Below are 23,101 nucleotides of genomic sequence, written 5' to 3' on the forward strand. Positions count from 1 at the left end.
CACTTTTTGTGTTACCATTGATCTGGAATATGTCTTTTCCTTGCTAGTTGAAACCACATACCATAATCACTGTGTTGGTGGGTTAATTACCTTCGAAATACGTATCCCCATCCCTTTTCTTATTGCATATTCTTGTGTTTGTGTATATGCTATGTTACAGGAGTTCTTCGAGGAGTCTAGCTTGTGATCATTGCACATGTTCATTTTTTGACTCTATAATTCTTGATTCATCAGCTTCTGAACCTTGTGAAAGGACATTATTATTTCTACTTTATATATATTACATTGTGGCTTAAAATTGATGTACTTATAAAAAAAAAGTAAAAAAAATTTATTTAGGTTGTTGGATAATAGTATACACCTTTTGCACCGTGTAGATCCTATAGCTAGATCTCTTGCCTATTCTTATGATCAATACAATCTTGTTGGATAATAGTATTGTGGTTGTGACAGTTTCCTTGTAGTTTGCTTGAATTTGTGCAATCTTTTTGGATTCTTTGCAGTTATTCATATATCTCGGGGGAGGGGACCTATTAATAGGCTATGATGATGGTTATAGTGCTGGTAGGTCACTAGTGTATTAGGGGACCCATCGATATGGCGGGGTAATCCTCATTCGGATGACCATATTGCAGTTTGTGGTACTTTCCACAAAAGGCAATTGGGGTTCAAGTGGGGTTTTGCAGCCATTCGATGTTCGCCACCTTATTTACGCATGCTGAGCATATTTACACCATTCTGAGCCCTTTGTCATATTAAATTATGTTATATTAATAATGTGGAGCTGGATGGGGATGCTCTTATATAAATTTCCCAGATTTGATTAGAATCTCTGCTCTATAAATGAAATAAGACTTGAGTTTGTGAGAATGTGAATGTTAGCAATATGCTAATTTATAGAGGAAAAAGTTACCGTTACACTACAAACAAAAAATGTTACCGTTTGAGAGAAGACAAAAAAAGTTACCGTTAGAGAAAAGACAAAAAATATTACCGTTGGAAATATGACAAAAAATGTTACCGTTGTAAAAAGGACAAAAAATATGACCGTTAGAGAAAGGACAGGTAATATTACCGTTACAACCAATTTAAAAAAATTAAACATCAATACGTGACTACGGATCCTCATTAATCTTTAATTGATAAAGAGTACTCTTCTAAATAAAATTTCCATCACGTACGAACATGGATTAATTTATTAATAAAATTTACTATTTTTATAATACGATTAATGATTTGAAAAAATACTGTATTGGGTAGTCAAAATCATATAAATATTTAGTAGAAAGTGATATTTAAAAAAAAGATAATAAGACAAAAGAGTTAGTAGTTAGGATTGTAAATGGAAGAGAGAGAATAAAGTAATAAAAAAAGAATAGAGAAATATTATTTAATAGAATAGAGATAGGGATGGGGAATGGGATGTAGGAGGTTTTTAGAAGATGAATAAAATTTAGGGATAAATTTGAAGAAATGTGATTTTGAGTTAAATTATAGAGATGGGGATGGAAAACCGGATGGGGATGCTCTAAGAAACACTTGCATATTCAATAACACAAACGGGAAAAGAAATCCCTCTAAAGCAAAACTTGTCAAATGGAACAAACCATTTTTGACTGTCAATTCAACAAAATAATGACACATAGGAAGCGAAGTTACAGTGGACTTGACATTCTGACGTATACTCCCAATATGCACACAGCAGCACATACATTTCCCAGATTTGATTAGTACTGCACTTATCTATATACAAAACCAAGATAACGGCATGTGACATAGTTCGGCATATCAAGAAAACTACTAATGGCTAATAATTTCATTTCTAGTGATTGATAGGTCACAAATACTTGCATGGAGAAAATCACTATCTTCCCAGTTCTTGCCATCCAAAAATCAAGTTGCATCTTGGTTATGTTGAAGGCTGGACCCACCATCCGAGTTTCCGCAAGAAGAGGGAAGATGTATGCTGAGATCATCTAATGAGGGGCTGCCACGGATGTTTAAACCATGTTCATTAGCCAAATGCAAGAGGCAGATGAAACACAAATGTGGAGAAATGTCCTCCGGAGCAGCTGCTCGACAGTCAACAGGAAAGGAGGACAAGAGCTGTCTGAAGGAGATCGTTTCTTTGCAAACCTTTTGCTAAGGAACATATTATCAAAAATAAGAAACGCATTTTTCAACTGAGCTACTGAAGAAACGATTCATTAAGGAAACAAAAAAAAAAAAAAAAGGACAGGTAACAAGATACTAGATACATTAAGAAACAAAAAAAAAACATTAAGACTGATTCATTAAAAGCTATTGGAATTAATGTGAAAGAACAAGCAAGATACAAGAAACAGACAGTTGGCAGGAAAATCAATGAAAAAATAACATTGCCTTTCTGCCAATAGCAAAAGCAGGTTGCTTGCCAAACAATGTTCATATTCAAAATATTGTATTCATGTCGACAAGAAACTCTATGCACATTAAATTGCAAATGAACTGCAGAAACATCTATAAGTTTAATTTATTTTTGTTAAAATTGTGCAAATAAGCTGATAGAGTTGGAACAGGTAAGCTACTATAGTTATGAGCTCCATCAGATTGGCGGACAGCTTAAATTCATATCCAGTTTCTGAATAGATTAGTTCTACGAGCTTAAACTTTCTATATAATGAAACTGGAAGATGCAAGCCCGTCAGACAAATATAGACAATAATTACCGGATTGGTTACACAATACCAAAAATCTCATCTCAACTCATCATGACAATTTTTTTAAATCCTCATACAAAATATAATAAATAATTTAACTTTTTCAAATCCCAATACAAAATTAATATTAAAAACTTATATTACAACAATATTTTATTCATTACTATTTAAAACATATCATCTCATCTCATCTGTGTAACCAAACGGGGACAACGCAATATATCTGTGTCAGAAGTAAATCTTGGACAGATGAAAAGAATATGCTCACTGATTCAGGAACTTCACAAGATTCTTGTATGTGCTCCCACAGAGTTTCTTTGAGTGAATGCACATCAACTTGTTTTGAAGTTTTGTCATATTGGACTTCAATTCTGTTTACCTAAAGCATCACAAGTCAAGTCTCAGGACAAGAAAAAACTAACAGCACTTTTTTGGGTAATTATGATGCATACAATTCTAAGAAATGATTTGTTTGACAAGTAATCTTCAACCAACAATGCCCTAGATTTAGAAAGAAAAAAGCCATTAAAAATACCAATACAAAAGTTCTCTGCCCCAAATTAAAGACCAATCTCAACTGCTCTTCTGAGAAAAAATCTCTTACTCCCTGTAACTCTCTTTCCATTCAAAAAGTGTTGCTCTCATATAGAGAAAAGGACATGGAGAAACAGTAACCCTCTTATATTTCACACCACACTAAATCTATTGCAAACTTTTACAGACCTAACCAAAGAATACCAAGATTTACTTAAACCTTGCGGAAAAGAAAGAAGGAAAAATAGAATGAAAACAAACCTGGCGAGGCTGAGAGACAAGTCTATCTAAGTTGTCCGCACTATTACGAAAATGCCCATCGTCATGTTGGCCATCAAGCACACTCTCATTGTCCCATGATGGCAATGCTTCGTCAAAATCATTGTTACCTTGCCATGAGTTATCATCCAGATAAAATAATAAGGTAGTCATCATTTAATACACAACTAATATATTCTCTCCAAGTGCGCCCATAAAAAAGACATTCTCCCCAAGTCTACTTGGAGAAACGCCTTCCAATTCTTCTTCGAGATACTTCTTGAGATATCACAAGAGAAAAGAAAGAAACACTATGCCTACTCTTCTTAGAGAAACATTATGCTTATCATCTAATGCTAAGACATGGTACACTCTAACTTGTGACATGACACCTTACTCAATAAACAGCTAGGGAAGAAGAATCGTTAGAACTATATAATATACACTCAACATTTATGCCTACATCTATCAAAGAGGATAGATCCTACAGAAACACTGTCAGATGCCCTCCCTCACTCATCAGAAGATACCATAAAACCTAAAGGTAAACAAACTGTCATGCCAAACATCAACATAATCATGCAAATATATACTACACCTGCATGTGTAATGTCCACTCATGTTCTTGGAACATTAGATAATCATGAGAAAGGAAGATGGGTCCATACCAAAAAAATATCTTCTCTTCCCAAGGCACTGCAATCAAAATGGGAATATCACATTTCATTGTCGAACAGAAAAACATTACAAGGACCAAGAACAATTTTAAAAAGGGCATTAACACGATTACCTGAATATACATTTTTCTCAACACTATTTGAGCATTATATCGTAGATTTTAAGCTGTGCATGTGGAAAAAATCTCATTTCTACTCACTTATTAGTCACCACCAAAGAACTACATAATATATGCTGCTAGTGGCTATAAATATTCCGCCCATCACGAACTCAGCCAAATGCCTATAAACTGCTGTATGCTGGATTGAGGCCCCAGACTGACACTCCATACTCAAAAGCTTGAGATCAAGCTCAGCTAAAATAACTCCACTAGACCAAACTTTAAGCTACATTACTGGCAACCAATATCGTAAATTTATATATTGCAAGGGATTAACCTACATTACCAGAACATTGGGAAGAAGGAACAATTTGATGAGATCCTCGGGTTGATAATGGCAATCTTCTGGAAGTCTGTTATTAGCTGGTGCTCTATTTGCAGGTAAAAGTAAAGACTTCGGATTTTTAGGGGGAAGAAAGATATCATGCACTTCTTCGTCCAAGGGTTCTTTAAATTCGATGTCAACTTCAGTGAGGATTTTCTTCTTTGCTCTCTTAGTTGAGACAGTTGGTCCACCTTCTGTGGTTGTTGCATCCTCTGAACCTACAAATAAATACCGTATAAATTTAGTTGTTAAACACAACATACAATACAAACTTTTTTTTTAGTAACACAACATACAATACAAACTAATAGCATAATTTCCCCTTCATTCCTACCCTTAGATCTGCAATACTTCCAGTGATCAGGACCTGCCCATGCATTTTGTTTTGAAGCAACTCCAAGCCCTTGAAACAGAAACATCGAGAATTTCTCAAATGTGTCATCCACATCAGGTTCACGGAATGTATAAGGATCGTTCCCCTACAAAATATTAGAAAACTAAGTGGCCTTACATATTTGTTTCTTTTGTTTATTTGTACTTAACGAAAAAATCCAAAAGATTCTGCACAGTGGTAAATTTAGGGGGGGTTGAGGCAGTGGAAGCCCGGGCCGTATAGGTTGGAAGCTTTTCCTAGATTAAAAAAGATTACAGTTGTAGGGGGGCAGGTGTTCTTTGTATGCCAATACTCATTTGCTCAAAAGGATAACAAATTTCGCGTGTAATTATGATCTGAGCCTTCCAAGAAAAAATTCCTAGCTTCGCCACTAGGTTCACGCAAAAAAATAAATAAATAAATAATCAATGGTATAACTCAATCAAAAACCATTTCAGCATGCCATATGTAACAACTACCTCATGATGGCTTTGAAAAGCAGGATCTCCAGAACTACAGCTCTGATTAACAAAACTTGTCTCGTAATCATGATCAGAGATCGATGCATCATGACTCCCAAATAAATTAGAATCAAAATAAAATTTATTATCATCATATGCATCAACAATCACATCCGATTCCTGGCCTACATCAAATGTTTGTAATGGCCTTTGATTATCACTATCAAACAGACAGACAATATCCTTGAGAGTCGGAGAAATCTCATTCATTGCACGCATGTTCATCACCATCTGTTCAATAGATTCTACAAAGAAGACAAGCAAATGACCAAAACTTGAAGAATAAATGAAAAAAGGGAATACATATACACACATGTGTGTGTGGGAACATGAACTAGAGAGATCAGAACTCTCTATTTCATACCTTTGGCAAAAGAGAGATCAACCATATCAGAAGTAGTATTTTGGGACGAACATGATTTGCACTTCCCTGGTACTTCAAAAGAATCAAAAAGTACTCGACATCCTCCATATACTCCAAGGTTATTCAGTAGGAGACCCTTGGCTCCACCTTCATCAAATTTTGCAGATGTCTGATGATATAGAGGATCCACCGAAAATGTAACTAAAACATCAGGAATACAAATCAGAAATTCAAAGAGGAAAACAGATGAGAAAAATGCAGGGTTAGAAGAAGGATATGAATTTACCGTCAAACTTCTTGACATTAAGAACTTCAAACGAGGATTCCAATGTTGATAGTGGTGATATCTGCAGAAGCACTTGCATGAGTTTGCAACTGCAGTTTAATCCACTAATGCCATGTAATAAAAAAACCCAACCTTCCTCTCAGGATTTTTCTTAGAATGAGTGCCGTCCAACTCATTGTCAGCATTGCCTCCATCTGCAACAGTTTCTGTTAGAAAAAGCGTTATGATAGGAAACTGAACAAAGTACCGAAGCATAGATATCTCTTCACCAAAAAATGCTGAATTTAGTACATAACATTAAGTTATCAAAACTAGTAGATAACATTAACGTGTTAAAGACAGCGTATAGTTACTTCTGAAATCGTACTGAGAGACTTAATAGAAATTGCAGTTCTGCAATACTTAAGTCGCCAATCTTAATGGCCAAGTTACCATTTTACTTGACTACCTTAATTAGTCAATACATGAATTAACTATGTGAAAGCAAACGGAACCAAATTATGACTGAACGTTACTATAGCCCTCAGCCAACCTTGTTCATCTTCTATGCCGGCTCGATTGATCCCACCCAAGACCTTATATGCCTCTGAGTGCACCGCATCCACCCTAGCAGAGTAAATTTTCACCCCCGCCTCCAACGTGCAACTTGCCTATGATTTGAAAAATAGATAACACCAATCAAAAATTCTGAAACGCAACACAAAAGCCAGCAATTGATTTTTCACGAAAGTTCTCAAACCTTTTGAAAATTAGTCTCTGCGTTGTTTTCTGTTTCAACTTTGATAACCTCACTAAGATGATCTATAAGCATCAGCTCCCAAGTATTCTTCTGATTTATTTTCTACATTACGCGGAAAATCAAAAGAATGAACAAAAAGACAATACAAAATGAATCCGGACAGCGTTCGACCAGAAGAACCAATGGTAGAACCAAATCGTGGCACGATATTAGTGAAAGGATGTACGTTTATTTTTGTTTGTCTGTGTATTGAGCGAGCGACTGCTTATAAATTTGTTCGGTTTAAAAATTAATTAGGAACGAATTACTCAAAAACCAACTACAGATAAAATAACGAAGCAAATTGTACTAAATAAGTAACAGAAAGATGAGAGGAGTACGGACATTTTCGCTTGCAAGTTTAATGCAGTTATTGTACAAGTCGATAATGCGTTCTTTGCTAAGATAAGAATCGGGAGGAGGCGAAGGGGCAGTTGTGGAAGCAGCAATGCGGCGATTGGCAGCGGCACGTGCGGCGCGTGCCTGGGCTCGTTCGAGTTGGTCGTCGTTAGAAGCCAGGAAGAAGGGGCTGGTCGGTGATTGGAGCCGGTTGGAAGCCATTGGAGCTCTTTGAGTTGCTGCCAGTGATGGCTTAGGGCTTAGTGGTTCTTCGGCCATCGATGAGGGAGAGAGGGAGAGGGAAGGGGGAGAGACTCGAGAGACCGTGCGAGTATTTCCTGAAGAGGGGAAATTTTGAAAGAGAGAGGAGGCGGTTTTTTTTTTTTTTTTTTTTTTGTCCATTTTGGCCTCTGAAAAGTGTATCCATCCGGACCATTCGGTTATTTGCCTTTTGCCCCGCCTCGTACGCCCTCTGAAATGATAATTATTATTTTTTTGAACGAAAAAATATATTTATTATTTATTTTTTCATCGATCTGGTATTAGATAATAGTTTTACAAATAAAATATAATACATAATATCTAATTCTCTAATATCACATTATAAAATGATGCAAAGATAATAAAAATTAAGATGATAAGTAACATTACTTGCTAAAAAATTCCAAAAACCCAAGCCATCTTAGCGAAGTAAATGCATCCCATATTCCAGCACCAGCTGCATTTAGAATTTAATTTAAGCCCCTTAGAGATTTGAATCACAGCTAATCCTAAAATTTCTTCGAAAACAGAAATTATATAATACCACAAGAATAACAATCATCTGAAGCTGGGGGACAGTCTCAATCATGATTTTAAGAAGACAATGGCAATATATAAACAATTTGTTTTCACCAACAATGAGGAACCAATTATATTTAACATTCATCCGAGTGTATGAAGTCTAGTATGCAAGCATCAAATTAAGACCCTGAACAATTACAAGCAGATTCACTAAGGTCTGCAACTTCTTTTGAATTCCATTTCTATGTACACGAAAACTTGCATCGACGTCAAAAGCTCTTCACTGTCCACTGTTAAGGCCCGGGCACAGCCATTCACTATATCATATCTGCTAACTAGAACTTTTCATGAACAATGCTACCATAAACCCTAACATGGCACCTGCAACAACCTGCGGCAATACCAACAGAGCAATATTCATCTGAAGTTATCTTACAAGAACCACAAGAGTTCCAAGCATCTAGTTCAAGAAAATAAAACCTTCCAAAGCATCACAGGGTAGGGATCATTTACTCCAAATTTGCATGTTTCAGAGCATGAGTTCGAGCAGCATGTGGTACACGGACTTCAATTTTTTAAACAGAACATTTTACGCCCTAACTATAAAAAAAATTGCAGATCAACAACCGCAGAAATGATTTCAAAGGCTTGCCTCCTCAAAAGGAAGGCAGGGGGAATGGAAACCTCATTTCTTTGTTCCACACAGGGAATCAAGATATTACCATCAACGGTAAGTTTTCTCATTTACACTAAAGAAATCAAACTGGCAAGATCTACATCATGCCTTGAGACTTTTTTCCTGTAAGTGATATAATCTAACAAAGAGGGGCGCAACCCTAGTAGAAAAGAACTACATGCCTTGACAATCATAGTACGCCCAAACAAGATCATCATTTGCTCTCTTCTTTTCACCGCGAAATTCCCAGCAAGGAACATATATGATAAGAACATAGATTTAACCTCTTTCTGTTATTGCCTATTAAGTGCGGGCACCTTGACCACCTTTCAGACTAATAATATACAAAGCACTTGATCAAGCATATGTTGCAGGCATAAGCAAAATAGCAATAACTTCACTTGTACAGATCTAAAGCAAAAAAGAGCAACAGACCTGAAGTGGAGTGTGACCAAGTGAATCTCGTAGAGGTCTAACATTAGAGACAGGGTGTTCTGGAGGTAGCTCACACACAATTTGATTTAGTAACTGCAATGAGCGATATATTAAATAAAATTACCAAAGTTTTGTCATAGAAATCATGACAGTGTCAAACTATGACACATGTTTGTATAATGCAATGGTCTCTTACAAATACACCCAATAACCCACTACTTTTGGCAAAACAATCATGACTGCCATTAATTGTTAGATTTTATTAAAATGATAAAATTATTTTGGGTATTTTAAATAATAATGTCACATTTCATTTTTCTTATATGTTTGTGCATTGATGGAAAATGTCAACCCATTGAAATATATGAAGAAGGAAACAGCTAAGACAACATTTGTTACGTAATAGAAAACTAGCCATTAGACAATATTTGTTAAGTAACAAGAAAACTAGCCATTGGAATGCATCTTCTAAAAGATATATCTCTCTATCTTTTAATTCTCAAAAAAAGGGCCTTTGAGTTGTTCTATAAAGTGCTACTATAGAACAACGAGAAAATATAGGGTTTCATTGTATTCTGGGAACAATTTTGTCAATATTCTATAGCACGTTGAAAGGGGAAAAATATGTTCTAAAGATCATCATTACGATCGAGTCTTGGAGTCCAGATCTTTATTTTCTTCCTTCGTGATTCCATTATTTTCATTATAATTTTCAAACAATATAACAAAGTAAACTGCCAGAACTAAATTATCTTACTTCGGCTTGGCGACCAGCATGAAGTCTTACTCCAGAAGCATCATACATTACCTGAAAGGAACCATTAATGTCAATCCAGGCAGCCCAAGCCCCATAACAAAAAAAACACATTTTTTCATCAGTAAATCACAAAAACAAACATAAAAACTATAACAATAAATGAAGTCATACAAAGGCTAAAATGGACAAAATATAACCAGAACTTCCAGCCAAGGAGTCCACACGATAGCAAATAAATATTCTCGAAGAACAAACATAACCATTACAATATATATTTGAGGATTGAAACCGCAAAAGGTACATGGGTGATGCCCTAAGTGACGTAGTTCTTTAATGTAAGCAATGCGACTAACTCCTCGAGTGAAAATGAACGTGTCCTATAAATAGATCACTGCGTGAAATTGCAAGCTTTCGTATACAAGGGCAAAGAATAAAGTAGTAAGCATAAGGAAGCATGCCTAACGCACACACAAGAATGAATAAGACCTGGTTAAGAAGTACATACAACACATGCCAAGACCACTGCAATAGCAAATGCGGGTCCTCCGGTTCCTTCTTGCAAGCCAATGGCAACCGCAAGAGCCGTCACAGTTGCTGAATGTGATGAGGGCATCCCACCTGACCCAAGCATCCTTCTAGAATCCCATCTCTTCTCCTTGAACCTGCACGTCTAGGAAGTATAGTATATATTTGAGACATTCATTAAGCGAAGACTTATGCATAATGCATGAAATTTAGAAGAAAACCAAATCTCAGTTAAGCCCGGTAGTCAATTCTTGGATAATCTCGCAAAATCGAGAGTGCCCATCTACGCCCAACAACGATGCAATATACAACAATTAAAAGAAATCCTAGAGAGAGAAAGAGAGAGAGGGTACTACCAGGTGGTGAAGAGCTTGAGAAACTGAGCAAGGGCGAGGGCAAGGAAAGCGGAGAGGAGAGGAACGTTGAAGGGGATGATGGACGGCTGGGATGATGCCGATCGGAACCTCGACGACGCATCAGCCGCCGTCATCAGTTCGTCCATTTCAGAGAGAGAGAGAGATTGCTGCCTGGTGTCGCAATTGGATTAGATTTGGGGAAAACAAGGGAATAACGCAAAACATCACAGTATGTTGGGTGGGTTATTGGTGGAGCCGCGCAACAGAGTGCCATGTTTCGTCTTAAGTGGGAAATGAAATAGGAATTCCATTTTCTTTCTTTATTTTATTGGAGTTTCCAATAAAGTAGGAAATTATTAGTTCTTATTCCTTTTATTCACTTTTTATTTTTTTATTTTTTTTTGGCGGATTTTATTTGTGGGCTCACTCTGAATTCTTTTCATTTTTTTCAAGGTGTTTTGTATTTACGCCATCATTCTTAATTTTTATTGAAGGGGATTCTAACTTTATATCATACTTATTTCTATTTTTATATATAAAAAAATAATATTTACAGTCATAAAATATGTAAGTGTCATATAATTTTTTTTTTAAATAAATATATATAAAATTTATATAAAAAAATTATAGTAGAGCTACTTTTTGTAAAAAAAAATATATAATATTTATACACTTTACAATTATATCTCTCATATAAATTATTTTAATTTTTAAAAAAAATAATATTTTAAAAATTTGGAAAGATAATTACTTGAGACCAAACAATTTTTATTACTTTTTTATTTATTACTCCTTGATCCGTCATGATTTTTATTTCGTTTGCATGGTTTAATTTTCTCACACGCACTTTCATGTGACCAAAAAGGGTAGTCATGCGAAAGGAAATTATTTATGGCCCAACAACATGGTACGGCCCAAATATTTATTACAATTTATATTGTAGGGGTGGGCAGCGGGGCCCGGAACCCGCTGCCCCGCCCCCGCATAGGGCGGGGCGGGTCGTCCGCACCGTTAGGCTCGGGGCGAGGCCCCCCGGCCCGTATGGCCACCCCCAGCGGAGGCAGGGGACGGAAACAAATTCCCCCCGATCCGTTTTTCCCTCACCCCGCACCGGTTATATATATAATATATAATATTATATATATAATAAATGGATACTTAAATGAAACGGCAACGTTTTGTAGTTAACAAAACGGCGTCATTTCATCTTAGGGGTTTTATTATTAATCCACTAAATGAAACGGTACTGTTTTGTCCACCACAAAACGGCGTCGTTTTATTAATGGGTTAACCCTCACCCATACCCCCCCCGGGTCCCCTCCCCTCCCCTCTCGAGTCCCGAGTCCCCCTTCGGCCTTCCTCATTTGCACGAAACCCACTCCCGTCGACGCCCCCGTGTTCCCTCCTTCCTCTCGCAACCAATCCTTCCGTCGCACGCCATATTCCATCCTCCCTCTCTCTCGCACGACGCTGGACGCACGCTGCACGTCGCACGGTAAATTTTCTCCTCCTCTTTTGATTTTCTCCGTTGATTTTTTGTTTTTTATTTTATTTTGAGTTTTGATCGGAGATTGGAGGTAGGATGGGGTTGAATCGGAGATGGAAGATAGGATTTGTGAATTGTGTGCTGTGGATTGTGTGATTATTTCAGATTGGTATTTTTTTGGATTCATTGGATTGTTTTTTTTTTTTTTTTTTTGTAAATTTCATTGAAACCCTAACCCCTAAATTGATTTAGGGGTTAGGGTTTCGGATTGAGACCCTAAATTAAATTAGGGCCCCAATCTGAAACCCTAATTTGATTTAGGGGTTTCAATTATTGAAACCCCTAAATTTGATTTAGGGTTTCGAATTGGAACTCCAAATGGGGTTCCAATCCGAAACCCTAATTTTTTTTTTATGGGGTTTCATTAATTGAAACCCCCAAATTGAATTAGGGGTTTCAATCACCATGAAACCCCTAAATTGATAATTGAATTCGAATTGGAACCCATCTCATAACAAAATCCTCAAATTGTCCATTCTCTTGAAACTCATCTCATCATCTAATGATTTATTATGAGGTGATAAGTATTAAGATTTAAGATGATAAATATCATTATTCCTAATGATCTTATTCTTTTTCTCTCTTGAAAGTTGAATGGTTAGAGTTTGGTTGTTTTGCATTACTGAAACTTTTGTAGTTGTTCACCTCCATTTCAAGCAAAACATAATTGAGAAATAGGTTTCGTGGAGTACACACATGCCATTATAGGCATACGTCAACTTTCTTTTTCAACATCTTTTCAACCCCTGACCTTCTCCCTTACGCTGAGAACTACCCTTAACGTCTACTCCTCTATCTAAGAATTGGAGAATGTCAACCATATCATATTTTACCACAAAATTTTATAAAAATAAATATTAATTTTAACGTATATAATATATGCTAGTAGAATAATAGCAACTGATCATGAATCCATAACTTGGCCCATCAGTTTTTCCTTGAGGCTTGAGGGCCGAATATCTCCTTTAGAAGCCCAAACCCTCAAACACAACGCGGCCCATATGCATGAATTTTTCTTCTTCGTTTTCCCCTCAATGCAAGGAGAGCACACAAGAATGATGGAGAGAGAGGGTCAAAATGAGGGCCAAAATTAAGAATTAAAACTTTGGGTCAGAACTATAAAAAAAATTATTTGAGGTGGAAATCTTGATAATATAGGTGATTATACAATTTTTATTACTTACGTTTATAAGATTTTTGTGATATATTTTTTTATAATCATTGGCATATCCTCAATCAAATAAGAAATTATAAAAATATTAATTTTATCACAAAATCTTATAAACTTTAGTTTAATTTGAACTTTATATAGTGTATATATATATAACTTGTATTATCACGAATATTATTATTAAAAATATACGTTTTTTTAATCTAAAATCTCATATTTCAGTTTTCATCACTAGTAATTTAAAAATAAATAATGCTACTTGCTATCTAAAAGGTACTACTAAAATGGCCTTTTTGCACCACTAGATTTATTGAATTAGTGAAACCCCTAATTCATTTTTGGGGTTTCATTGATTGAAACCCCCAAATCCCCAATTCAAAAAGTTGGTAATATATTATAGACAAATATGAAAGTAACGTTTTATATTTATGTATGTGAGTGTCGGAAATGTTGATTTCACAAAATATTAGAATAAGTATTTGAGTTTGAATCATGACATTACGTTAAAATAAAATAACAAAAATTGACATAATATTTATTTATGACAAAAGAGTGGTAAGAATTAAATATCATAATCAAGAGAAAATCACTAATTTGTATAGGTTATTAATTAAAAATAATACATGCATGAATTGAGACGTTTGGTGTCTGCCTCCATATAAAGTAAGTGAGTGAATATTCATTTGTGTAATCATGAAAAATAATATTAGGGGTTTCAATCAATGAGGGGCGTAATTTGATTGTCGGGTTTCGGATTGGAACCCCAATTATCCGAAACCCAATTATTTTTTTGATGTATTTGGTTTTGTATGCAGTTTGCCCCGATTGTGTTGGATTGCACTTTGAATTTTATTTTATTTTATTTTTTTGTTGGAGAATCAGGAATGTCTTTGGATTTCAGTGATAGCTCGCCTTCCCCAGCCAACACCCCTACCCCAGAAACTAACCGTACTCCTACCCATATAACGAGTATAACTTGCCCTGCTCCGAAACCCACACAGGGCAAGAAACCTGTATCCATAGTTTGGCAACACTTTACCAAACTAGAAGGTGGTGACCCCAACAACCCACAAGTTAAATGTAATCACTGTGAAAAAATTTATGGATGTCACTATAGGAAACATGGTACATCTCAACTGAAAGTCCATCTAGAGGAACAATGCAAGAAAAGTCTAATTTTAAAATCCTTAGTAGAGAAGGGTCCATTTAGACTAGATTTTAAAATTGCGGATGGGAGTAGTGGGGCCGGGGGGCCAACATTGAAGGAGTATACGAAGTATAACTCCGATGAGTGTAAAAGGAAGTTAACTCGTATGATTGTCATGGACGAACTGCCTTTTCAGTTTGTTGAGGGTAAAGGGTTCCAAGAATTTGTTCAAGAGTTGGAACCGAGATTTGTACTTCCTTCTCGTCACACTGTGGCAAAGGATATTAAGAAGATGTACCTCCGTGATAAAGATGTTTTGAGGGGCTAATTGGCTGGTTTGGTAGTTTGCCTCACTACCAATATTTGGACTTCAATCCAAAATATGAATTACATGTCGTTGACTGTGCATTTTGTTGATGCTGATTGGGTTCTGCACAAGAAGATTATTAAATTTTGTCAAATAACTGATCATAAGGGTGAAACGATTGGGAAGGCCTTGGAGGCCGCAATAAAGGAGTGGGGGTTGGAAAAGATTTTGTCTGTGTCAGTTAATAATACGTCGTCTAATGATGTTGCATTGGGATATCTAAAGAATTATCTTAAAGATGCAAATAAGACATTCTTGAGTGGTGAATACTTGCATGTTAGATGTGCTGCACATATTTTTAATTTAATTATGACTGAGGGGTTGAAAGATGTTGATGACTCGGTTGCACGAGTTAGAATGACTGTAAAATGGGTGAGGTCTTCTCCTTCTAGATTGGAGAAATTCAAAATTGCTGCAAAGGCTGCGGACATAACATCGAAGAAGGGTCTTTGTAGTGATGTTCCTACCAGATGAAATTCAACCTTCTTGATATTGGAGGCGGCCCAAGAATATAAGGCAGCCTTTCAATTATTGGGTGATGAAGATATCCAATATGTCAAATACTTTGATGAGCACGGGGATCACGAAAGCCTAATGATGATGATTGGGTGATAGTTTCTACTTTCGTTGATTTTCTTGGATTATTTTATGATATCACATTGAATATATCTGGTTCTTTATACTCTACATCCCATGGGTTTTGTCAACAAATATGTAGGGTAAAAGAAGAATTAGAAGATATGCGTAGGGGTTCCAATGAAAAGATGAGGGGGATGACAGTGACCATGATGCTAAAACATGACAAGTATTGGGGAGATTTGACTATAATGAATATTTTCTTATATGTGACTGTTATTCTTGATCCCCGTCTGAAAGTTTCAGGCTTGTTATATGGGTTGAGACTTGTTCACGATTAGGTATGAAATGAAATTATTGGTGAATTGGCCCGAGATATCCTGAAAAAATTATATGACGCGTTTATGGCAATTAAGGGTGGTACTACATCGAAGACACATACACCAACCCCAACGCCTTCTACGGACACCGTGACCGGGCCTCCTACAAAGAAGCGCAGAATGTCATGGACTAAGACCCTCGCACAGAATCTCACATTAGTCCATCAATCTACAAAGGTCGTTTCTGAGTTAGACAACTATTTGTCAGCGGATATGGTCCAAGATGATGATGATCATTTCGATATATTAGGATTGTGAAAGAATGTCTCAAAGAAATATCCCATCATTTCCGAGATTGCTCACTGTATTTTGGCCATCCCTATTAGCACCGTTGCCTCAGAGTCAGCCTTTAGTACCGAAGGTCGTATATTGGATCCTTTCCGTAGTTCATGGTCTCCTACAACTGTAGATGCATTGATATGCACACAGAGTTGGACGATAGGAAGAGATATTCATGTTCTGGATATTTTAGATTTTAAGGAGACTGATGAGGGTGGTGATCAGTCTGGATTTAGACCACTTGGTAATTATTTTTTATTTTATTATTTTAGTTTATTTATATTCATTTCCATTTCATCGTTATTAATTTTAATATTAATTTTTTTAGTAACACATGAGACGTCTAGCACCTCTGCAATATAAAAATGTGCGCAAGCCTGGGCCGCTCCAACTGTCACACCCCTTGACTCAAAGACAAGCCACAGCTGACAAGACTCTTTAGAATATTCAATTTTTAATTATTTGTTCAAATTTTGTATTCAATAATTTGTAATGTTGATACAATGTCCCTTGGACACTTTTATATTTGTAATTTTGTAATTGTTTAGCCTTTCAATTTTTTGTAATAGCTTAGTTATTATTATTAGTTTATTACGTATTAGACTCTTAGACTAATAATTTTTATTAGCCATAAAATTAATTACCATTCATAATATTTTTTTTAATCTGGTTTTTAAATTTTTTTTCCTTTTTACTTATAATTTTATGGGTTGAAAAATGAAAATGGCCTATAAATTTTTTTAGGCCAAAAATACATATTTGTAGGCCATTTTGACCCATTGCTGAGGTTTTTGGACCTTGGACCCAAAAGGAAGGTGCGGGGGGCGGACGGATTGTCCCCCACCCCGTACCCCGTCATGCGGGATGGAATACTCCCTACACCAGAGGCGGGGGACGGGAGAGATTTTTTCCATCCACCCTATGCGGGGGCGGGGCCGGGGGCCTACCCCGCACTATATAGTGCGGGATACGGTGCGGGGCCTAATTTACCGGGCTCATTTAATACCAGGTCCTAAACAGTAAACATGTCGGTCTCCCTTTCTTCTCTATTACGTACGAGTTTTTGGCAGTGAGGACCAGAAGGTACAGAGACCTTCGCTAATTGCTTCGCCATTGTTGCTATTATCTTTTTGTTTCTGGAGACATTTAGGGGAATATATATATTGAATATTTTTTTTTTCAACTCGCATTTGCTGGGAAATGTTAAGAAAAGAAATAAATGTATAGGTTGGGCCTGAGTGTTATTTTTTAGAATTTTTTTAATTTGCTTTTGATAGTGTTTTTGCACTTGGTTTTTATGTTATGTTATGTTCTGTTCTTCTTCTTTTTTTTTTTTTTTTTCCTCCAAATTAAGTTATTTTCTGTTCGGTTGCAAGAGGAAGTATTTGCGAAAAGAAAGAAATCAAAACATTGCGTATTGACTAATAATAACGTACCAAAGCTTATTTGACAGGTTTTTCCATTTCTGAGGAAATTTAGTCATATTTCTGGGCAGCTAAGTGATTGGGTTTTTCACTATCATAAGATTGGTTACTCTGCTTGTATGAATTCCCGTGATCTACTGGATGTGGTTTTGTATTCGGAATGTCCTAAGTTGATAGCAAAGTTGAAAAACAAAGAATTGTGGGTTTGCTTCATGCGCTAGCGCGCAATCCAGGCTAATCAAATGGGGGGAATCTCGTATATGTGAGTAAGAATTATGTATTCTGTCATTGCATGTGGTGAGAAGAAGCACGGTAAAAATATTTATGTGTTTTCAATTATTTTCACCCTTTGTTACCGTCCCCTTTTTGTGTTCGTGGTCCCCATTCTTCCCTTTTGACAGGGTTTACAATTTGAACTTCTGCTTCCTGTTTATAACTTATGATGGAAGGTTGGTAGAATGCGTTCGTTTGATTTTCTGACTTTGATTACACATGTTTTAGAAACATGAATTTCAACAACATTAAAGTTGCCGAGGTGCCAGGCAGTGGCCAAGCTTCTACTTTGCTTAAGGCGGGAATCATTGTGTTCAATCGTTTAGTTGGTATCAAAGATAAGGCCTTTCTTTTCTAAATTCTTCTACTCATGAAACACATAAGAATGTTACCGAAATCTGACTTGATTTTATTTAATTGATTGGATGTCAGCCAGTCGTTTGGTGTTGTTGCATGTGTTTTTATTTTGAGCATCAAGACAATTTCACATCCAGTGGAGCATGAAATTTTGATGCAATTATGCATCGTAATTTTTTATCTCTCCCTTTTAACAAATAAAAGGTTTTTTTAAGTCACACATCCCCAAAGTCAAATATGATCTGTAGCCTATTGGTGGCTTTGTCATCTAGCCGTTGAACTTAGATTAACAATTTGTATGCCTCTCATTCTTGTACCTGTAATTTTTTTTCTTACCTTTTTTTTTTCTTGCTTTTATTTTCTAATTTCTGGATTGCAAGTTACGGTCATGCAGGTTTACTCTGAAGGGACACACCTTATCGTTCCATGGTTTGAAAGGCCAATCATCTATGATGTCCGTGCACGACCCCACCTAGTGGAGAGCACTTCTGGGAGCCGTGAACTACAGATGGTAAATGCCTCCCTTGTTTTTTGTTATAGTGGTTTTGCTTTATATTAGGTTGCGAGCAGCATAATCCTAGTTGAAGAACAACAATGGTAATTAATAAATTTGCTGAAATTTAAAAGATGCTTTTCACGGTCTGTCTTTTGAGTAGCAGGACAACAGGTTATAAGCAAAACACTTTTGGCTCATGATAGAGCTTGAAGCATCGTTGCATCAAGGATTGGAATACAACGACTTCTATCAGTCATTAGGTCTCAGTATCAATGCTAGGTGATCTGTAAACTGAAACATAATGACCACTGGATCATCATGTTTTAATTGGTTTTAACTTATGGAGAAGTTATTTTTTGGCAATGTGGTTTGCCTAATGAATTTTGCATGGGGTCTACTTTCTAGAGCTGCTTCTGCATCCGTGTGGTAGTTAAATGGAGTTTTATTTGGTTGTAATGCCGTATTTCTTCTGGTTTCTCTAAAGGCCTTCTTTGTCATGGTGCCCTCTTCTCCTTATTTTACCATGGTGTTCTTTGCTGTACTTACACATATTCGTGAACCAGTTCTATGCAAAAGCATAGATTTGTGGTAAAATGTTTATAATGGCTCTCATATACTGGATGTTGGATGTATGAATTAGTTTCCGAAATCTTAACTTTTTTGCTCCTTGAGGTAGTTTTTTGAGTCAAATTTTATTACTTGCGTCATCTTAAATCTTTTGGATTATTTTTAATATGGAACTTGTTTTTGCTTTATAGGTGAAAATTGGGCTTCGAGTTCTTACCCGTCCTGTGCCAGGTCAGTTACCTACAATTTACCTAACCCTGGGTGAAAATTATAATGAAAGGATTCTGCCTTCAATTATTCACGAAACTCTGAAAGCTGTGGTTGCACGATATAACACCAGCCAGCTCATACTCAGAGAGAGGTAAGTTGCAAGGCGTAATTTATTTTTCCGGTTTGATATGCAAATCTATGTGTTGCTTTGATACTTAAGATAGTGATAATTACTAATTGTTTGGATTTTGTTCTTCATTCTGCTGGTTAAATGGTGAAAGGAAAGTTTTTGAGCAAATTTTCTGTGTGGATTTTATTTTTCTCTTGCTTGAATAAGACTTCTCTTGTGCAAACCAATCATCTGCATCATTAGCTCTCTCTATATTAGTATTTTATTTTCTTTCCTTCACGGTCCCTACAAGTTTTTATAATCTGGCTCTGTATAAGGTACTCTCGAATGGGTTCTAAAGATGAAGTTTATGGTTTACAGTTGTTGATAGACCTCATTATGTTCTATAGGCTGTTAGTAGGGAAATACGGGAAGTTTTAGTGTCTCGGGCAGCCAAATTCAATATTGCACTGGATGATGTATTGATTACAAGCTTAACTTCGGGAGGGAATTTACGGCTGCCATTGAAGCCAAACAAGTAGCTGTGCAAGATGCTGAGAGGACTAAATTCATTGTGGAAAAAGCTGAACAAGACAAGAAAAGTGCTATTATCAGAGCACAGGTAAGGTAGAAAAGATGCTCAATCCTCTAATTCCGATTAAATCTGGTGGGAAAAAAATGGAATCATGCAATTTATTAGTCCCTTTTTTGTGGATTTAGGGGTGATATTGTGGTCCAAGTAAATGTCTCACTTCTTTCTTTTTCCTTCCCTGTACACCAGGGTGAAGCCAAAAGTGCCCAACTGATCGGTCAAGCTATTGCCAACAATCCAGCATTTATCACTCTAAGGAAGGTTGAAGCTGCAAGAGAAATTGCGAATACCATCTCAAATTCGGCCAGCAAAGTTTTCTTGGATTCAGATGACCGTTGTTGCACCTTCCCGAGCTGAATTCAGAATCCAATGGGAAGCAATGGGTATAGCAGGTTGCAATTAGAATAACACCCTTTTCATTTCGTTTAACTGTCCGGTTTTGTAGATATAAGTGAGATATGGAAAGGTTAAAAGATTAGTTTGCTCTTAATGGACCATGTGAAACAAAAAATTCATGTTGGCTATACCGTCATTGCATAGCCACATGATCTCCTCTGAGATCTGTGTCTGGGGGAATATTACCAGAATCTCTTTTTGGGATGATTTTCAATAGAATAACCCAAATATGATTCCAGGCATTGGGGTAGTCAAGTGGATGCCCGATTGATCCAATACTTCCCACAAGCAGCAGCCCGAATTGGCTCTTTTACCTTTTGTTCTGTCCCAGTCTAGCCCAGATCTCTTTACCCTCTTTTCTGGGCAACTATGTTCATCAACTTGTCTGGTCTAATACCCAGTATCAGAATAATTATTTAGATATTTTTAAGCCTAGTTTATTTTCGTAAATTAGATAAAATGAGTTGAGATAAAAGTTAAAAATTAAATAAAATATTGTTAAAATATATATTTTTAATATTATTTTTATTTTGAGATTTAAAAATATTGAATTACTTATTTTATTTTGTATGATAATTTGAAAAAGTTGTCATGATTAGATGAGAGGAGTTGATAATGATTATGAAAACAAACACTCTCGATGCATGTTATTCTCATTTGATGTCATGTCCAAAATAAAAATGTGAGAGTATCACTTCATTCATATTTCATAATCAATCAGTGTAAATACAGTTTTATAATAAGTTTTTGGCCCATAGCATTTAAGTTGCATGCTTATACGTGGCTATGAAGTTCCTTATTTAAGGTGGTGGTTACAAAAACGTGACATCTTTTAGCATAATATCATGAATGTGCGGATGTAGTTCAGCTACGAATTTTATTTTATTTTTGTTAAATAATATTATAAGTTATTGATTTTGTTGAAAAAAAAAAATTTGATTGATAAATACAACTACTACATTATATGCCATGTTATTCTCGCTTCATCTACGTTGGAAGAACCCTTATCGAAGTACAAACATTTTGCCATTTCTCGTGCTTCGCACAGTAGATTTTACATTCAAATTTCTAATTTGAATATTGTTCTTAAAAAATGGATATTTTCGACTCAAATCAATTTTTCTTTTTTCTTTTTTTTTTTTTTTTTTGGTATTTTTTTAATTGTAATCAAACTTTAATGAAGTCGTTTAACACATATTTTGGATAAGTCGGATAAACAATCGAATATTAGATCAGGTCAGTCCAATAATTTTCTATACATAACCGAGCTGGTTTTTTTTAAGGGATGCCTCTTTTATATATAGAGGTGCCAGAGTGAGGTACCGTAAAGGATAAGCAAGGCATTGATATTCACGTGAACGGCCCACAGCCGGCCCGACTCGCCCATGTGAGTTTCTGTCACAGCGAAAAGGCATTTGTACCCCACGAGGGAGACTGTGTACGCTCTTTGAGCTAACACAACCAAAATGACAAGAAAAGGACTATTGCCAGGAAAGAGCACGTCCTGTCTATGATGATCTGTATCTGTTTGAATATTTAAAGGTTATCCAGTTCAGAACCCCTCCACCTCATGTTTCTCAAATATGAAATCTAATAAATAAATAAAATGTAAACTATTGAATACAAAATCAGTTTTTCTTGTTTGTGATTTTTAATTAGTTTTTTACTTGACTTTAAAATCAGTATTAAGATTTCCACATTTTAACTAATCGAAATCGAGATTTTAACTTTTACAATATTGATAATTGGATTAAAAAAATAATTTAATTAGATAATTCTGTCAATTTTATCTTAATAAATTAATAGGATAATTGACATACCGATAATGTCGTGGCATATGTATTTCTAAAATTGTTGAACTGAGTTGCGCGAATGACATACTGATATCACGTGTCAATATTGTAAAAATCAAAAATTACGAGCTCAATTTAAAAAAACAATCAAAATAAATTAGATTCTTTATTTTAGATTTATTTTTGTAAGAAACATTTTATCTTAAAAAATTGAATATCTTTCATTTCAAGCAATCATGCATTGGATTTGGGGTCGGAAGTTTCCTCTGCGATGCTAGTGTTTTGGCGTGGGTTACTTGTACCTCTAGTCTGATTGGGAGACATGTTTTACCCGATGGGATCCACGTACGCGTGGATATATATATAGATATATCTATATATATCATATCGAAGGACCATAAATGAATAAATGCGAACAATATGACTTGTGTCCTAATTAAGAATGCATAACGACATTACTATGTCCATCTTCATCGCAATAAATAAATTATAAAGTTTTGTCTCGCTTCATTTTTTTTAAATAATAATAATTAAGATGTAGAGTGTTATCGACTTGTATTATTATTTTTAA

General features: G+C 35.8%; 2 protein-coding genes and 1 pseudogene across 10 annotated transcripts; 1 reads left to right on the forward strand and 2 right to left on the reverse strand.

Annotated features, from left to right (window-relative positions):
- Positions 1-1,520: 1,520 nt before the first annotated feature.
- On the reverse strand, positions 1,521-8,062 carry LOC122281527 (condensin complex subunit 2-like). Of its 9 annotated transcripts, none has more exons than XM_043093078.1 (13): positions 7,967-8,062; positions 6,938-7,039; positions 6,731-6,848; positions 6,331-6,404; positions 6,199-6,259; positions 5,913-6,113; positions 5,507-5,793; positions 4,989-5,133; positions 4,616-4,872; positions 4,160-4,187; positions 3,495-3,640; positions 2,968-3,078; positions 1,521-2,142 (listed from the first exon to the last, which is right to left on the reverse strand). In XM_043093078.1, the coding sequence occupies exons 2-13, from the start codon at positions 7,007-7,009 to the stop codon at positions 1,894-1,896; spliced, it is 1,749 nt and encodes a 582-aa protein (XP_042949012.1). In that variant the 5' UTR covers positions 7,010-7,039; positions 7,967-8,062; the 3' UTR covers positions 1,521-1,893. The 9 variants fall into 9 exon arrangements, with proteins under 9 accessions (XP_042949012.1, XP_042949005.1, XP_042949013.1 ...); XM_043093071.1 differs by lacking the exon at positions 7,967-8,062 and adding an exon at positions 7,322-7,727 and having other exon boundaries at positions 1,521-2,136; XM_043093079.1 differs by lacking the exon at positions 7,967-8,062 and adding an exon at positions 7,322-7,726 and having other exon boundaries at positions 1,521-2,136; positions 6,331-6,392.
- Positions 8,063-8,164: 102 nt separating this feature from the next.
- LOC122281528 (uncharacterized membrane protein YuiD-like) lies at positions 8,165-11,123 on the reverse strand. The gene is made up of 5 exons (XM_043093080.1): positions 10,848-11,123; positions 10,472-10,628; positions 9,967-10,017; positions 9,210-9,302; positions 8,165-8,489 (listed from the first exon to the last, which is right to left on the reverse strand). The coding sequence occupies exons 1-5, from the start codon at positions 10,991-10,993 to the stop codon at positions 8,430-8,432; spliced, it is 507 nt and encodes a 168-aa protein (XP_042949014.1). The 5' UTR covers positions 10,994-11,123; the 3' UTR covers positions 8,165-8,429.
- Positions 11,124-17,402: 6,279 nt separating this feature from the next.
- On the forward strand, positions 17,403-21,013 carry LOC122280704 (annotated as a pseudogene).
- Positions 21,014-23,101: the final 2,088 nt, after the last annotated feature.

The sequence above is a fragment of the Carya illinoinensis genome, chromosome 11 (genome assembly GCF_018687715.1).
Source record: "Carya illinoinensis cultivar Pawnee chromosome 11, C.illinoinensisPawnee_v1, whole genome shotgun sequence".
Classification (NCBI taxonomy): domain Eukaryota; kingdom Viridiplantae; phylum Streptophyta; class Magnoliopsida; order Fagales; family Juglandaceae; genus Carya; species Carya illinoinensis.

Coding starts and splice junctions, on each gene's coding strand:
- LOC122281527 (XM_043093070.1), bottom strand. CDS start 7,717: ATGGACAAAAAAAAAAAAAAAAAAAAAACCGCCTCCTCTCTCTTTCAA. Junction 6,405..6,730: donor CGGCATAGAAGATGAACAAG/GTTGGCTGAGGG, acceptor TTTTTCTAACAG/AAACTGTTGCAGATGGAGGC. Junction 4,188..4,615: donor TCCTTCTTCCCAATGTTCTG/GTAATGTAGGTT, acceptor TTTTGATTGCAG/TGCCTTGGGAAGAGAAGATA.
- LOC122281528 (XM_043093080.1), bottom strand. CDS start 10,993: ATGGACGAACTGATGACGGCGGCTGATGCGTCGTCGAGGTTCCGATCG. Junction 10,629..10,847: donor CTCAAGCTCTTCACCACCTG/GTAGTACCCTCT, acceptor CTAGACGTGCAG/GTTCAAGGAGAAGAGATGGG. Junction 10,018..10,471: donor CAGTGGTCTTGGCATGTGTT/GTATGTACTTCT, acceptor GGTTCCTTTCAG/GTAATGTATGATGCTTCTGG.